The sequence below is a fragment of the Suillus discolor genome (assembly GCF_016758755.1).
Source record: "Suillus discolor strain FC423 chromosome Unknown F5147scaffold_8, whole genome shotgun sequence".
Classification (NCBI taxonomy): Eukaryota; Fungi; Basidiomycota; class Agaricomycetes; order Boletales; family Suillaceae; genus Suillus; species Suillus discolor.
In genome coordinates, this window is record NW_024541255.1 from 955,748 (window position 1) to 973,434 (window position 17,687).

General features: G+C 48.2%; 4 protein-coding genes across 4 annotated transcripts; all 4 read right to left on the minus strand.

Annotated features, from left to right (window-relative positions):
* Positions 1–108: 108 nt before the first annotated feature.
* F5147DRAFT_416203 (uncharacterized protein) lies at positions 109–4,407 on the minus strand. The gene is made up of 6 exons (XM_041429708.1): positions 4,165–4,407; positions 3,273–4,097; positions 2,547–3,221; positions 1,204–2,491; positions 580–1,153; positions 109–529 (listed from the first exon to the last, which is right to left on the minus strand). The coding sequence occupies exons 1-6, from the start codon at positions 4,272–4,274 to the stop codon at positions 450–452; spliced, it is 3,552 nt and encodes a 1,183-aa protein (XP_041297086.1). The 5' UTR covers positions 4,275–4,407; the 3' UTR covers positions 109–449.
* Positions 4,408–5,101: 694 nt separating this feature from the next.
* Positions 5,102–6,540, minus strand: F5147DRAFT_677123 (uncharacterized protein; the record flags this gene model as incomplete). The annotated part of the gene is given in 6 exon segments (XM_041436099.1): positions 5,102–5,405; positions 5,459–5,586; positions 5,641–5,766; positions 5,829–6,285; positions 6,350–6,431; positions 6,442–6,540. 5 exon segments carry the CDS (start codon positions 6,355–6,357, stop codon positions 5,102–5,104), a joined length of 1,023 nt encoding a protein of 340 aa, XP_041297087.1. The 5' UTR covers positions 6,358–6,431; positions 6,442–6,540.
* Positions 6,541–6,960: 420 nt separating this feature from the next.
* Positions 6,961–8,198, minus strand: F5147DRAFT_416243 (uncharacterized protein). The gene is made up of 5 exons (XM_041429710.1): positions 7,651–8,198; positions 7,558–7,602; positions 7,493–7,504; positions 7,320–7,442; positions 6,961–7,263 (listed from the first exon to the last, which is right to left on the minus strand). The coding sequence occupies exons 1-5, from the start codon at positions 7,978–7,980 to the stop codon at positions 7,099–7,101; spliced, it is 675 nt and encodes a 224-aa protein (XP_041297088.1). The 5' UTR covers positions 7,981–8,198; the 3' UTR covers positions 6,961–7,098.
* On the minus strand, positions 8,088–9,458 carry F5147DRAFT_416236 (sorbose reductase sou1). Its single transcript, XM_041429709.1, has 5 exons — positions 8,848–9,458; positions 8,669–8,794; positions 8,484–8,611; positions 8,281–8,430; positions 8,088–8,228 (listed from the first exon to the last, which is right to left on the minus strand). The coding sequence occupies exons 1-5, from the start codon at positions 9,325–9,327 to the stop codon at positions 8,195–8,197; spliced, it is 918 nt and encodes a 305-aa protein (XP_041297089.1). The 5' UTR covers positions 9,328–9,458; the 3' UTR covers positions 8,088–8,194.
* Positions 9,459–17,687: the final 8,229 nt, after the last annotated feature.

The window sequence follows — 17,687 nt, forward strand, 5'->3', positions numbered from 1 at the left end:
TAGATACCATTACGACTGTCACGTGGAAATGGCCGCTGCAGTGACGTTAGAGAATCAGAATCAGTGTTCGCGCGACAACTAAGATGCAGACCATCAAAGGACATCATAGTTAGATTACTAGTAAAACAATAATAAAACAGAGTAGATAATAGATGAAGATAATGAGCAACAAGGTATTGTATGCAATGAGAATGAGGGTATGTATGCAAGAAATGATGATATGAGAGAACAGTTGCCAATGTGTGCGAACACCTACTAAGTACACACTCCTCGGCGTGCCATAGTATGCAGGACCAGCTACCCTAGGCATTTGATCCGGAACATGCGACCTACTACGTAAGAGGAACTCCGGCCCAACCATCGCTGATAGACATCCTGCAGCGCTTGCAAGGCGCAAAAGGAAGGTTAGAAAACCCATGGCATCGATGTCATGAAGCCACAAGCATGCATTACGTTCCAGATGCTAGTATAGCAGCAAGATCTTTCTCGCCAGCTGCTGGAAGTTGGCGTGAACGCGCTTTCAAACGCACTACATGAAAATGAGCTGTTGTGAGCGACATCAAAAATTCAAGGACTCACAGAGACGATCCAGAGAAAGTAGCACCACCTTGACAGCATTAGCATCTCGCACAGGTGAAGTATTCTTCAACAGTGCAGAGCGGTCCACCCAATGTTCATCTTGCCAGATCGCAGCTTTTAGAATCAGATCATCCATGCAACGATCCCATGAATCTTCAATGGTAAGATCAACCTGCTCGGTCCGTACATTCAGTGACGTCAGATAGTTGCCTTTTGAAGTCTGAACTTTTAGTGAGGTTGAGTGCGAGCGAACGTGTGAGGTGATGTAAGCAACAGCTTCTTGAGCAGCTTCGCCAAGCTTAGACGGATTCGAGGATAGGCCGTCAAGCTCCATGATAACCGGAACTGGCAGGACGACGGTCCATCGGAGACTCTCGATGATGGATGCGATGGCCGGTAAGGAAGATAGGATAATGTTGGTATCCAGTACAAGAATAGTATAGCCTGCCACGATATTTAGAGATGGCATCGACACGGTTTTCCAGGAACGTGCTGGGCGAGACCGCTGTCTGGGTACGTGGGCAGGTGCACGCTGACCTGAAACGTGAAGTGACCGCAAGTACCTCCGGCGTGCCTGTCAACGTCATCAAATACCATCCGAAAATCAAAAACGAGGCAACCGACCTTGAGCTCCTTCACTTCCTCAGAATCATTTTCGTCGTCTTCACTCTGTTCTGATGATTCATCGGCATCTTCATCCTCAGCATCGACATCCATAGAATCGTCGGTCCAACGACGACCACTTCGCCTCCGTTCCTCTTCCTCGCGCTCCTGACGATCTTCCTCACGCCATCGCGTCACTTTCGCTTCCAATACACCCTCAACCCTCCATTCACGTGTGCCATCCACCCAGGTGAACCCATCAACAACACTTGACAAGGAAACCGCACATCGGACAAGTCGGCTCCATCTCTTGCTTGTCTCTCCACGCAAGCTCTCCCCACGGGAGTGACCATCGTCTTCGTCATCTTCATCTTCGATGATTCCATCGGTGAGCTGACCGCCTTCTTCCACATCTAGAATCTCCACCTCCACCCGCCTCTCCTCTCCGCTCTTCCAGTATCCACGCTCGAAGACTTTTCGACCAATCCACTCCATCCCACGAAGGCACCAGTCCTCGGAGAGAGGCGGGGCACAACCACTTGTCAGCATCGCCCACCGCTCGCCGCTAGAAGCTGGGATATCCAATCCTTGCGTGGCGAAGATATCGCGGGGAATTGTTGCAAAAAACTGGGCAAGATCATGCCAAGGTATCGAACGTTCCATTACGGAAAGTGTCTCTGTGTGTTTCGTGACGGTAGCCAAGAAGGTGAGCATGACTGAGAGATAAGGATTGAGAGTTGAACGAGCAAAATGTGAGGCCTTCCGCGTCGGATTGCGGAGAACAAATGAGAGCATTGAAAATGCAAGTTCCAACGCTAGTTTGAATGACACCGGCAGCTCCATAGGAATATTTGCATCCGATAGAGCTGGAGATGTTTGTTGGGTGCCTTCGTCATCCACGTCCATCCGTTTCTCTTCGCCGTCTTCGTCGCGGAATGCGGGCGTAACTTGATACTTCTTAGCAACTTTTACAGCTGGAACACCTGCGCCAGTGTCACGAGCACCTACGCCACCAATCTTACGCAGCACACCGCTCGGACGACCATATTCAAGCACGGCACCGATGTTCACGACAGCCATCATGATCCACTCGCGTTCCTCGGCTCCTTCGATTTCGATGCGCTCAAGGAAGCGAGCGAGGGTCGGCGAGAAGTCGTCAAGTTGGATGTTAGTGAATAGCATGCCATGTAAAAGAACGAAGAGTTCGGGTGCACGGGCGTCAGGTTGCGATCGCCGCGATTGCGCAGTTGACGACCAGATGGGAAGAATGGACTCTCGAGAGGTTGAGAATGTGTGGAGGGTGGTCATACTATGGAGAGCAACTGATCAGCAATGATGCAGAGAGAATTGACGGGAAAACAAACCTCTTGACAAAATGATACACGGCGCGTAGCTCCTCGTTGTCGACCTCACGGCTTAACAAACCGAGATGGTGGTGCAACTTACCTGCACCAGGGGTATCCGCAAGGCCTTGAGCATACCACTCCTTTGCAATACTTCGCCAGCGCTCCTTCTCTGGCTCGACATCCATCATCCGCGCGGCGACAACGCCAATGCTCGGGCTCGGTGAATTGTCTACCCGTGCAGCGGGATGATCAGAAGATGATTTGACGCTCATCTGTGATTTGCTCTTGGCTGTCACAGGTTCGCCATCTGCGGATGCCGCGGCCGCTTTAGACACAGCGTCTGTAGTTAGTGCCGAGCCTTTCAATTGGTTATTAGTGACCATTGCAGCCACAGCCATGCGATAGCGCGCAAGATCGCCAAGAGCCTCGAGCCAGCCGGATCGGAACGAACGCAGAGTCGGCTCCTCGAGAAGGCCGGTGTAGAAGGTGTAGGCGTAATATATAAAGTCTTGAAGATGTTCAAGAGCGAGAGGCGAGGAAAACGAGGCACGCCTCAAGGCCTCCAGGAGTTTGTGGAATGCGTGTGTCCAGAGGCGAATGATAATATTGTACTTGCTTGGGATTACCCGGAGGGAGGCCGGAACGCTCGGTGCGAGGGAGATCTCCATCAGATTATGCATCATCTCAGCGAGTCTGTACGCATTCCATCAATGATATCATGATGAAAACCGGAAAACTACTTACCGTTTATGGTCTGAGATCAGCTTCGTCCATTTTTGCTGCTGGAGGTCTTCGTCGCTAACTTCGCGTCCTCGTCCTTGGAGAACAACGCGACCTTCATCTACGAGATCATCGGGGTCCTCGTTTAAGATCCTTGTTTCTAGAGCGGATATGTTGCGGTACAGCTTTTTAAGCTGAACGGCGAACGCATTATTGCCTGCATCCTCACGAGGCTTGCTATCGAATAATGCGGACGATGCAGATGAATTATCCGTCGTGCCAGATGAAAGGGTGAAGCTTGATGTCAAGGAATGAGCATACGAGGAAGTCGAGGACGCGGAGACATAGTCTCCTGATGATTTAGGTGTAGGCGGAGGCCTACCACCATTTGAGGATGGACGGGCCATAACCGACACAGCAAACCTTACAGGATCATCCTTCCTGTGGTCGAATAATTGACGGTTTGCTGGCGGCTCCCTCTGATGGGAAGTGAGGGTGTTGCGCGGCGGGGAAGAACTACTTGTCACATCGGAAATTGATTCGGGTTCAGTTGTCCGTCTCATGGGAATGGGATCTGTGTTGGGATTGAATAATTTGCCCTGTTGAGTCTGCTTTGTGTGATGGTGGGGGCGAGGGGACGTAGATATCTTGAGGCGCCGTGAGAAGTCATCTGGGTCTGCCTCTGGACGGGACACGATAACATGAGGTGCGAGGTGAGCCTTGCGTGGAGATGTCACTGCGGGAGAGCTGCGGGAAGGAACGGGTGGCGGATTGGGATTTGGAGGTTGCAGACGAGAAGTAGATGGAGATGACGGCGTTCGCTCAGGGCGTTCGCGAGGACGAGTTGCACTAGATGAGTTGAATGAACAATATAAAATTTAGCAGATGAGTTACATAGGAAAGAAATGAAACATACACGGCATTTCTTCTCTGGAAGGCAACCATACGCTCTGCAAAATCGGTTGGCTGAGCGGGATCACGGTCCCTTAGCCTCCTTGAAGGCTTTGGCTCATGGTTTGATTCCATGACCTGTAGCAGCTCGAAAAGCTAGAAGTGCTGCTGCTAGAGGTTGTAAAAGCGAAGATATACTTCTAGTACGACTGCGAGATGAGTGGACGGAACGCAAGAGTAAACGCTGTGGGCATACCGTTCCTTGTCCACTGCGCATTTCGAGAATCCGCAGTCGTTGACTGCGCCGATCAAGATCTATCCAAATTTAGCACTTTGTCAACTACAAAAACATTTTCTTAAATTCAAGATAATTGCAAGCACTTTATTGTAGGTTATCACAAAGAAATACTTGGTTGCTAACTACCAATACCTTGACACTGGATTCAGTGGGTGACGGGAACCTCTAGGCGAAGTAGCAGCCGTGTAGTGCCGCAGGCTCGCAGCTTAGTTTGAATTGGCAGTCATGGCCCGGGAGTGTCCTAGTATCCTTTTGGCCTTGCCACTTCCGACACGCAGGCTCACAGTCGCGGATACACCACTCTTGCAAATCTGCTGCCAATCACGATGATAGTATTTGAAACAACAGTCACTGTCCGCAGTCTCGCACAGCCGCTGTCAAGGATCTCTAAAGAGTCCAAACCGATCACAGGCACAGTCAATTGCCTTTCGTACTTAAGACCACTTGGTGATTACCAAGTACTGGCGGTGGTGCAATTTTGCGGTTAGCTGCGGAGATAACGTGCTCGCTGCCGTATAGAATGGACCCGCGACAACGCCGCTGCTCGGAAAGAGGTTTCCAACCTCACCCTGGAGATTGCCTAGCAATCCCCTTGATCACACGTATGGAAGGGTACTTTACTGCTATATGAAGTTCCTGTGACCTTCTATGCGAGGTTCAAGTCTCATTTTTTTACAGATACAACAAGCCTCCCACGAGCAACCCCATCTTCCTCGAGTGCTCCATTACCAGGAGTGATGACCACCGCTGACAATAATACTGCGAATTTTACAGTTAGCTTCACTGCTAAGCAAAGAAATACAACGGAGTCAACGCACTCGCTACCCGTACAGAATGTCGATGCATCAGATGCCAGCCACGTCACTACACCACGCAGCTCGTCAGGGCGTCCGAGTCGACCCAAAGGGTTCATACTAGACCACACATCGAAAAGGTGCGGTTGTTTGTCCAGATATGCTGCAGTCATACTATCACAGCCATCATGATTTAGCATTGCAATGCAATTAATTGCGAGGCGAACCTGGTGTAGATATGTCCTGGAGACAACGAGTTGACGCGAATCTTCTTTTCGCCAAGCTCGCAAGCCATGCTACGAGCCATCTGCAGGACAGCTGATTTGGAGCTGTTGTACGATACCCAGGCGTGGCCCTATACAGGGTCAGCATGCAAACATGGCAATAGCAGTTTTTGGGAGATACGCACTCTGTTAGTGATGCTGCCTGACATTGATGCGATAAGAATGATACTGCCACCGCGTCCGAAGCGCGACATCTGTCTGCCAGCAGCCTGCGCAGTGAAGAGGACACCACTGGCGTTGACATCCAGGACCTTCACATCGGGGTTGATTTTAAAAACTGTCGGTGGAAAGCAACTAGTCAACAATCACCCACCTCCCTGTACTCCTGCGCCGGGTATTCCAGACAATCTATGTGTGACCTGAGAATACCAGCCGCAGCGATGCAAAAGTCCATTCTTCCCTCTTTATCACCAATCTCCTCCGTTTTTTTCCAAAGCGCCTGCTGATCAGTGACGTTCGCGCTGAAATACTCCAGCCGCGAGTTATTCCCTAGCTTTGCGACGTAATCTCTGCTTGCGATCCATTCATCTGATGGCTTTTCTGGAAGATCGAAACAGTATACGACACGTGCACCAGCTTCGCAACATGCAAGAGCCATCTCCAGGCCAAGGCCCCTATTTCCGCCGGAGATAAGCCCAACGCGGTCGGTTAGTGCGAACTCATCGAAGATCTTGGGCTTTGGTGTGATGGATGGGTCTGCAGCAGCCTCGAGGGCAGCCTCGATACCGAGTTTACCGAGAGGAGATGCAGATTGAGCTGGGAATTGGGAGCTATGGGAATATTCAACTTCCGTTTCAACATTTCTAGATAGATCGATCGAAATAAACATCTTACCTGGACATGATAGATGATTGCGACGGGTTCGTCCCAGTAACGTTAGGGGAACGATCGCGTATGAGGGGTCTTTATACTGCACGGATCTCCACCCCAATAAGGCCCGGCCTTCTGTGAGCTCACCTGACCATAATCAAGGCAAGATGCGGCGTATAAATAATGAAATTGGTACCAAATTCTGAAGGACTTCGTGACCACATGAGTATGAGGTGTTGATTTACGGAACGAAGTGGTCTTCCTACGGCAGATAAAAGAATTGAAATATCCGCGTTATCAGTGTTTGATCTGATAGTACAGTTCTAGGGGATTATGGGCTTCCATTGATGCACATCTGATATCATATGATATTTCCATAAGTGTAGTACTTTACAAGCTGGCGTGCGACATGAAAGAAAAATCTCTGCGTGCAGTACTGTGACTAGAAAGAACGGAGCTCGTTACGTGTGTGGAGCTTAGTGAGCACCTATGAAGAACGGTCAGTGCGACTGTAGCAAGTCTAGATTGTGAATTATACTCACCTCAGATATAGTACAGACAATAGAGGGGCTGGGAAAGTATCGTTGGATTAACTTAGGCGACGAAGGCAAAAGAGAGAGGCACCTAATATACAACAACTACAAGGGCTGAAAAAGTAACAATGAATTAACTTGGGAGACGAAGGCAAAGGAGGGAGACACCGAGAAACAAGAACTTAGCGAATTATGATATAGCATCAAAGTTGACATCCAAACGACCTCTGTACCTTGGCGTCAAGCTTTGGGTGCGCCAACGAACCATGGCGTGACAAGGGCATTTGCGCGTCTGAGGAGATTGACACCAAACCAAGACGACAACGACTCCCCATTCCACTGGTCTGCCATATGTATTATCTTGTCGTCATCATCCAAATCCACAACGATGATAGACTCAATTCGCTAAAAAGAAGTAAGAACGTGAGTACTTTTCTCAGAGGTTAGCCAACACTGTATACCTTCTTGGATCCTATGTACCGCAAAGTATATTCTTGCGTTTGCGAGTAGATGAGACGTTTCGGAAAGCGAGTAAACGACATGACTCGACTCGAGATTGTCTCTGACTTTGAAAAAATCTTAGGCTGAAGACCTATGAGGCTTTTACATTTCACTTGAAAGCACGATTACTCGCCATGGCAAACCACTGCGTGAACGACTCAGATCTTGGCAAGTATATCATGAACTAGAGAGTCGCACCTGAGGAGCATATTGCGCATAACCCTCGCATCTGACCAAAGGATCCTACCAGAATGAGAGAATCGTGGAGTTGAAGAATGGTATGAAGCTGACCTCAAAAACTGCATCGGGCCTCCAAGTTCTCTCAAAAATCTCCATTGACGGCCGACAACAGTAGAGCTCGTTCAGATCAACCATGATGCGATCTCGAATCATGTCGTCCATGGGTGGGCTGGGCTTTCCAGGAGACGCAATAACTTGGTCATCATCCTCGGACACAGGCGCTCCAGAGTAATGGGCACCCCCAGCGGCTGAGTAGAAGATGTCTGGAATTGGAAGAGGTAGTTGCAATGTCTGACGGTGGTATATCATTGTGGGTGATGCTGAATCACTGCTTTTGCGTGAAGTAGCGTGTACAGAGGATGTTTCCTGTGAGGTGGTCATTTCCGGAGCTTCAGACGAGTCTGCAGCTTCAAAGCTTAAGCCCAAGCCTGTTCTAGATCGACTCCACACCTACACCAATGTGGAGAGACCTAGGAGATAAGATAAGATAACAGAACAGTGGCAATGCTTTCATAGTCTAGACGACTCCAAATAAACAGGTACCCGGTCCTCCCAAGTACATATACATATAATCAATTCAGAACTCAATTCAGCTCTACCATGCGGTATATCCACCATCGACAACAATGCTAGGAAATATTCACGTCAATGTTCACATCTCAAACCAAACATTCTACGCACTTGCTTCCCGTGCAAAAACTCGATGCGTCAGATGCCAGCCACGTTATAATTCCACGTAGTTCGTGAGGCTTTCCAAGTCTATTCATAACGCTTTGCTCTGACCATATAGCTTGATATTCCGGTCGCGCAGAAATTATTGCTGTCGTCATGCTGTAAACTTGTGCGTCAGAGGTTTTGGAACACAACTTGAACACAGAACGTACGGTGTCTCAATATAACCTGGTGATAGCGAGTTCACCCTGATGTTGTTTTGTGCAAGTTCACATGCCATGACACGAGCCATTTGTATCACTGCAGCCTTGCTAGTATTGTATGGAAGTACTGGCGTGTGCTGCAAGTGTAGTACTAGTCAAGGGTATGTAAGCGAGAAGAGCTGAACTATGGTTACCTTCAGAGCAATACTGCCAGCGATGGAGCCCAGGAGAATAATGCTTCCCGGTGTCTGGAACCGGTGCATTTGCCTTGCAGCAGCTTGAGCACTAAAGAACACTCCTTTGAGGTTTACAGCATAAACCTCTCACGAAGTTGAGCTATGTTCTTACGATCAAATACAGAACATCGACACACCTCTTCGAGCTCTTCTTCTGTATACTCCAAGCAAGGCCGCGCGGCTCCAGCGATCCCTGCTGCTGCGACGCAAATATCCATCCTCCCCTCCTTTGTTGCAATTTCTTCTACCGTTTGGAGCAGCTTTTTCTGATCACGGACATCATTAGTCACATATTCGAGTCTTCCTGCACCCTCAAGTTTTGCTAGGTTCTGGCGAGCGACGTTCCAATCTTCACCTGGCTTCTCCGGGAGATCCAAACAATATACTACACGCGAACCAGCCGTAGAGAGTGCCAATGCAGCCTCGAGTCCGAGACCACGGTTGCCTCCAGTGACAATCGCAACCCGGTCTGTTAATGCAAAATCTCCCAGGCCCTCTCTTTTGATTGCGGGCGTAGAGTGCAAGGAGGCTAACCTGACTCCACTCCTGTAAATAGATGATACATGTGAGCGCCGCAAGATTGCTAGGCTGGAGCAGCTGGTGATTGACTTCAGCATGTTAGGTGTCACTTTATCGTGGATACAGGATCAGATGAACCATGCCTCGCGCATATTAGTATAGACGAGCAATGGCGCCAGTCTATCCCCTACAGGAGTAATTGGCATTCCGAGTCCGAAATAGATTGGCTCTCCTTATCTTTCAGAAACCATGGTACCGTCCGACGTACACGGCAAAACACGTAATTTGTAAACCTGACACAGGCCGAAAAGGATAATTTGGGAATGTGGCAGATACGAACTTCGGATAATCTGAGCAAATTTCGTATGAAATCAAAATATATACGTCATGCACCACTTTATGGGTCCCATTTCATTGTCCCAAGAAAATTGTAAGTAGAAGGTCATGGCAACATCAAAATTAGTTAATCTAGATATCATAGACGTATCAACCCCTAGTTGTTAGTCATGTGTAATGGTACTTGTAAGGCTGACATCTTGAGCCATGTGTCTGTTGGATGTGAGCCTTATGTATTCACGATGTTTCCGCAATGTATGTTGTATACGTTGTTACAAGTAACATCGGTCACGTGGCCCCCCTATCATTTTCCCTTCATCCTCGCCCTCACCATCTACCAGCTCGTCCTCCTTTACCGACTTTCCGTTGACCGGATCCTCGGGACCGTTCCCGTCCCTTGCATCGCCCGCCTCTATGCACGTGCACGCACGTTCCTCCCCTGATTCGACCACCAATGTGGTCCCGCACCTATGACTCGGTCTGACTCGTGCCACCAATGTGGCTTTCCTCTTTCTGTTCCTTCTGACTGCGGATTCCCGCACGTTGTATTCTTACTGTTGGTTCGTTCCAACGTTTCTCGGTCTCATTCCACATTCGACCACCCATCACTAATCCGGCTATGTTGCCAATGCACCTATACCATTCTCGTTTCCCCTTTACCCTTACCTACTGTGCGGTAGCCTTGCCCTTAACACTCTCCACTTAGTATAAGTAGTCGGTCACCCTGTACTAGATTCTCTAACTTGAATCTACTCAATCTTCCCTGGAACATACTTCCCTCTGAACGCCCCTTCGGCTTCAGTCTCTAGTATCTTTTCTTAGTTGCTCATCGCGACTAAGTCTACCTCGATCGACCTCATCGTACGGACAAGACAGTCCTTACCTTGAGCGACTTCACAGACATCCGTCTATGAAGTCACGTGACTCGCGTGTACTGTGATCGCTGCCGACTCGTCGTCGCCAGCCTCACTTGCTATACCGGATCCTTCTGGTTACGTCACGAACATTAGTGGACGACGCCCCTCTTAGGGCTCTGCCTAACAGATCTATTTGAGTGCGTAACATACGTGTCATATCCCGCGTTCCGGACCCGGACCCATCACACACATCATTTCCGGACTTCCAGATCTGGCCGACTTCTATCTATCGTCCGGATCTGACCCACGTCTATCTTCCGTGCCTTATCCCTTTGTATGTTCCTTCTCCAGTTAGACTATACTCATTTTCCATACCTCGTTTCATTTCCACCTTTATTTTCCTATGTTCTCATCTCCGTCTTCATTTACTATTTTCCGATAGACTAGTGTTTGACTTTTCTATACACTCCGTCCACAGCCTCGCATAGCTTCGGACTGCGCAGACTGATTCTCCATTAAGTCCTCAGTAGTATATAAACCCTGTAAAATCTTTGTACTTCCTCAGTTCAAATATTATCTTAGACTCTGCTCATTCCCTTCTCTGTCCGACTTGAGTTTCTCCTCTCGTCGTCCTCCACTAGTCTTAGGATCGATTCCTATAGACTTCTCACCTCTGCCTCTACCTCTGGTAGTCCTCTGCTGTTTCCTTTCTAGTTCGGACATTGTCCGGATTAGTCTTATCCTTCATTCCCAAACATCCGCCGGAATTCCCGCGCATCGGACATCGGACTCCGGACTCATCCGACAACCTTCGGACATCGTCCAACAGCCCTCAGAAGTTAGGGGCACGTACTCGGGTAAGGGGCGCAGCGCACGAGCTGAAGCCAAGCCCTTCGGATCCGACCCTTGAGCATGTTCTTAACAGTATATTCGAACTCACACCTTACCGAGTATACTTACAACTAAATTCATGGCACCAACAACCACTCAGACCAACCTCCGCGCAGCGGGCTTAGTAACCGCCCGACACGACTCTACTCCCATAGTTGATGCATTCACTAGCTTCTCACAGTGTTGCGCTAGCGCGCAGGGCGCTGCATCCAGCATCTCTCAACTCATGAATCGTCCGCACCCATAAACCCCAACTCGCACACTGGCCGGATTCCTCCCGGAAAACGAAGATACTCCAGGTGGAGATCTGCTGGATGACGGGGAGGTGACCCGGACGATGAACCTCCGGAAGACCCGACTGACGATGAAAACGAAGGTCTCAGTCCACAAGACCTGGTCTTCCTCCGCCTTTCTCAGACAATCAATAACCTGGCGTGTAACAACCGCCGATCCGCCGTCCCTGACAACTCTAAAATCAAAGTCCAAGAACCGGACACCTTTGATGGCACTGAGCCCTGGAAGCTCTGGGTGTTCTTTGTCCAATGTGAGCTTAACTTCCAAGCTAAGCCAAAGTCTTTCTGCACCGGCCGTGCTAAGGTCAACTTCGCGCAATCATACCTCAAGGGCATGGCCCTTGAATGGTTTGAGCCGGACCTCCTTTCGGATGATCTCGTGGATCGTCCAGAATGGATGGATGACTACTCCGAGTTCATGTTAGAACTCCAAACTAACTTCGGACCTCATGACCCAGTCGGAGATGTGGAAATGCAGCTGGAACAGCTCTATATGCGCGACGGACAGCGCATCAACAAGTATGTTGTAGAGTTCCAACGGCTCGCTTCCCAAGTCTGTGGTTGGGGCGATGAAGCTTTGCGCCGTCAGTTCTACAACGGACTTCTGGCTTGCATCAAAGATGAAATTAGTCGTCAAGGAAAACCCACCACTCTGTCCCAATACAAAACCCTTGCCCAGACTATCGACACCCGATACTGGGAACGCAAGGGAGAAGTCTCCCGCAAAACCAAACCCTCCGCATCCACCCCTCCTGCTAAGCAGTCAGCTTCCACCTCCGACTGGAAAGAATACTCCGGCGGAAAACCCGGAAACACTTTGGCTTCCTCCTCCGCCAAACTTCCGGACTTGAAATCCAAGCTCGGAAAAGATGGTAAACTCACCTCCGAGGAGCACCAGAGGCGCATGGAAAAGAAGCTCTGCCTCTTCTGCGGTGGACCCGGTCACACTGCCCGGGACTGCCTAAAATCCACTTCCCGTGCGGCCAAAGGTCATGCTAGCATGGTGACTCTGGAAGCCAAACCGGAGGTCTCGGAAGAGACAAAAAATTAGTCTGCAACCCTCTTGACTCCGCGCGGGACGAGGGTTGCGTTGACTCAACCTGCGCAACGGAGCTACGTCTCAATGCTGTTTCTCTTTCCGATCCAAACTCACTTATGCCAAATATCTCTATTTCTACTTTTCCCGATATCTCTCCGTTCCTGGCTCTAGTAGATTGTGGTTCCTCCCATTGTTTTATAGAAAGCAAACTAATCTGAGAAAATAACATTCCGATGAAGGTTCAACGATACAGCGAGGCACGAACAATGGTCCTGACTGTATCTATAAATGTTGTAAGGTTGTGCGTTGCCTAGTCTGCTATACTTGAGACGACAAGTGCATTCGACCCTAAAGGGGAAGCGAGTGCAGCAAGGATCTAGTAGTAGGCGCTGAAGGTGCTACTGGTTGGTGAATGCGAAGCGCGGGAAAGCGCAGGTGCGCGCGAGGCGCGAGAATGCGCGAAGCACGGGAATGTGCACGTGTGTATGCGGAAACAAGTGAGAGTAAGAGTGAGTTTGCTTAAGTGATGATTAGACACTAGACAAGAGGTGAGAGATGCAAGCTGAGAGATGTTATATGCGAGGTGCCAAGGAATAGATTTCAACTATGCTCTGCTGGGTAGTAAATGGGTATTGTTGTGGTTCCGTCCTCTGTCGTTCTGGTGGGTGAGTAAGTGAGTAATAGTATGTACTGCTGGCGCTTAAGTATGGTGCCTAAGCGCTGTCATGTGGAGCCGAAGCACTACCGAGTAAGGTATGTAAGGATATATGTAAGTAAGGGCCCATGATAAAAATAAAGATGGAACAATATGCAAATGTGAGAAATGGAAATATACGCACTAGGGAACTTGGTGGACAGTGGATGGATGCTTCCAGATGGCTGGCGCTATAGGGCGCTCAAGCGCAGGAAAGCTCGCACGCATATACATCGTGAAGCGCGGGAAGTTGCGCGCACATTGCGCGATGCGCGGGAAAGCTGCGCCTCATGTAGGAATAGCTGTAGGAAGCATACAGAGCGATGCTACAAGTTCGTGCTGTATACTCCTTGGTGAAAACTGCAATATTGCACAAGGAGAGGCATGAGTCTCTACACCGACCTATGCAATTCCTCCGCTTCCGCTCCATCTGTTTGATGGTACTTCTAATGCCACTATTACCAAGGCAGTAGATTTACCGATCCGGTTTCCGACCGGCGTGGTTACCTCCGAAACATTTTATGTTACTCCGTTGGACTCATCCTGTTCCATCATTCTAGGATATAGCTGGCTCACCCGACACAATCCGTTGATTGACTGGGTAAATGGCAGCATCGATTTCTGTCCGATTCCTCATGGAGTGCCTTCACCCCCTCCGACCTCACTTCCGCCGGCTCCGGTGGAAATCCCTTCCATAACCTCGCTGAGTCCCTCCGCTGATAGCGCCATTCCCAAGATTTCCCTGATCAATGCAGTTGCTTTTTGCCGGGCCTGCAAGTTAGAGGGATCGGTCCAGTTCAGTATTTTCATCCGACCCACTGGTGTCAATCTCCGCTCCGCTACACTCTCCTCCGAACCTCCGAACCTATCCGGAATCCCTTCGGAATATCACGAGTACGTGGATGTCTTTGATAAGGGCAAAGCCGGACAGCTCCCTCCCCATCGTCCCTATGATCTAAAGATCAATTTGGAAGAAGGAGCGGCTCCACCTCTTGGCACCATCTATTCTCTTGCTCTGGTTGAGCTTGTAGCTCTTCGCAAATTCCTTGATGAGAATATTGCGACCGGACTTCTCTGTTCCTCATCCTCTCCGCACGGAGCCCCTGTCCTGTTCGTCAAGAAGAAGGACAGCTCCCTACGTCTCTGTGTTACAACTACTATCTCATTCTTCTTTCGCTCATACGATATGCCTTCCTTTCTTGGAACTGTACTTACTATCTCATGATAACTTGGTCTGTGCGCACATATGGATCTATTTAAGCACATGTACTACGCTTGTATTCCTTACTTGAATCTTACTAGGTTTTACCTGGAACATCCTTCGCTTAAGATCTCCAATCTTAAGTCGTCTTGAAACCTGATTCTTAGTCAAAGCACTCCTTTGATTAAGTCCACAGAACTCTCTCTTATCTGAGAGACTGAGAATCTCGACGACCGTAAACTCTGTCGAGTTGTCATTGTTAGAACTATCCTAGTTCGTAACAAAAGATTCAAGTCGAAAGACACCACACATCCGTGTATGTCCGATACCAAAGAAAAAGACAAACCGAAACCAAGCAGACCAGCTGAGCAAGACAAGCCAGCACCGACAGCAGACCTGACATCACTCACCCCAAGACTACAGGCTTTAAACCTTGGTACTTCTGTACCCCCGCTCAATATGTCGACATCAAACACTGCCAACAGCGGCAAAGAATTCGAATACAAGATAAACCACCCTCCCATATTCAATGGAGATAGGGATATGTCTAGATCATTCCTCCTATCCTGTAACGCCTACATGGATATCAACGACAAACTCTACAAAGAAGATAAACATCGCATCATCTTCATCACGTCATTCATGAACGAAGGGAATGCCAGATTATGGAAAGAAGAATTTCTGGAAGATGCTCAGTTCATCGACTCTTCCGGACAGAAGAAAGGATATGGAAATATGAAAGATTTCTTAGAAGCCTTCAATAAGGCATTCTCCGCAATTGATCCTTCTGGAACAGCAATGACTAAGCTAGGAGCTCTCAAACAAACCAGAGATCTCCAAACCTATATCGCCGATTATCAGAGACTAATTGCACAAGCAAAAGTCAAGGAAGAAACCGCCAAAATCTTTCACTTCCAACAAGGACTCAATATAGGAATCCTTATCAAGATGTTCAATGCTGGAAACGTTCCAAAAAGCTTCGACGACTACATCGCCGCAGTAGTCGACATTGATAACTGCCACACACAGTTACAATCCATCAGATCCTGCTTCCCTGTACAACAAAAGAAGAGAAGATTTGGGGATCAAAGATTTGTACCAACCAGGGATCGCGATGCTATGGTGATTGATCGACTTACGGATGAAAGTCGCCAAGAACACATGCGTGTTGGAAAGTGTTTCACTTGCCACCAAATCGGACACCGTGCCCGGGAATGCCCACAGAAGAAAAAGGGGCCTCCTTTTGTCCGCAAAGTGGAAGAGGAAGAAGAAGAGACTAGGCGCATTCAAGAGGATTTTTGAAACGGAGAAACATACCGACGATGGAATCTCCGATAGAACCTGTACGTTTGATACGAGCTGTCAATGAAAAAAAAGAACTTCGCATTCCCATTACTCTCATATCTCGAAAACAGGAAAATGTTGAAACAAGCACAGTAATCGATTCTGGCACTTCTGGAACCTATATTTCCGAAAGCTTTGTGAAAAAGCTCGGAATAAAAACCCGAAAATTAAAAAAACCATTCAATATCCGAACTGCAGACGGAAGCTATTTTAGCAGTGGACCAGTAAATCGGTACTGCACCCTTATCATCAAAATCGATGAATGAACCATGATAGGAAAATTCAACATTACCAATCTAGGATCACGAGACCAGATTCTCTTGGGAATTCCGTGGCTCCAAGCAATGAATCCCTCTATCAATTGGGCAGAACGAACTCTCTCACTTCCTAATACCCCGAAATCTATCGAAATCTCGGAAAGTATTCGGAAACTTAACACTCCCCTCGAACAAAGAAAGTGGACAAATTCCAAACTAAAGAAACAACCATCCAAACTCTCTGCTTCTATTGAAGAAATCCCCAAGGATGTACCATCGTTGCTACCAATGGAGGATGACGATCTTTTTGATACCAAAGAAGACGTTTGGTGCGCTCCACCAGTGCAAGACATCTCCACCTATGAGCTAGATGATGGGGAATTCCTAGTTGAATACAGTGCTGATGGAGAGTTCGTCCGAATTATACAAGAAATTTCGCTCGATACTCCTCTCACAAAGGATGGAACATCCTTTTCGGAACAGGTTCTGATCATCACCCCTCTTAAAGTCAGCAACAAGGCGCAAGAATTTGCTACGGAAGAAAAGGAAAAACAAAAGAAACCCTTCGAAGAACTCGTGCCCGCTTATCTTCATGAATATGCAGATGTATTTGCCAAAGACGGACTAAAACAGCTCCCTCCGGAACGTCCTGGAATAGACCACTGCATAGAAACAAAACCTGGGTTCCTTCCAAGAACGTCTAAGGTGTATCCTCTCTCCCCAAAGGAAAGGCTTGCAGTAAAGAAATTTATCGACGAAAACTTGGAGAAAGGTTTTATCACTCCGTCGAAATCCCCACAAGCCAGTGGTTTCTTTTTTGTAGGAAAGAAAAGTGGAGAGCTTTGTCCCTGTCAAGATTACCGAGGAATTAATGATCAAACGATAAAGAACTCTTATCCTCTCCCACTTCCAGGCAACTCTTATCGAACGACTGCATGGGGCAAATTTCTTCACGAAAATGGACATCAGATCAGGCTATAACAATATCCGCATCCACCTGGATGATTGATGGAAAGCCGCGTTCACTACGGAACATGGATTATTCGAACCAAGCATAATGTTCTTCGGGTTATGCAACTCACCTGCCACCTTTCAAGCATTTATGGATAATGAATTCCGTCAGGAAATCAACGAAGGATGGCTGGTGATCTACATGGACGACATCCTTATCTTTTCAAAAACACTTGAAGAACATCACGAACTGAACAAAACGGATCTTAACAAAGATTAGAGTGGAAAAGCTATTTTTGAGACCAGAAAAATGCACATTCAACTCTCAAGAAGTCGAATTCCTTGGCATGGTCATTAAACCAGGATCCGTAGAAATGGACAAAGCAAAAACCAACGGCATCAAGGAATGGCCCGTTCCCACTTCTGTTAAAGAAGTTTGGTCGTTTTTAGGATTCTGCAACTTCTACCGTTCATTTGTTCGCGCATTACTCGGATATCGCTCGTCCCCTTATCGATCTGACAAAGAAGGATACCATTTTCTCTTGGAACGATCAGCATCAGCAAATGTTTGACCAATTAAAAACCTGTTTCACTA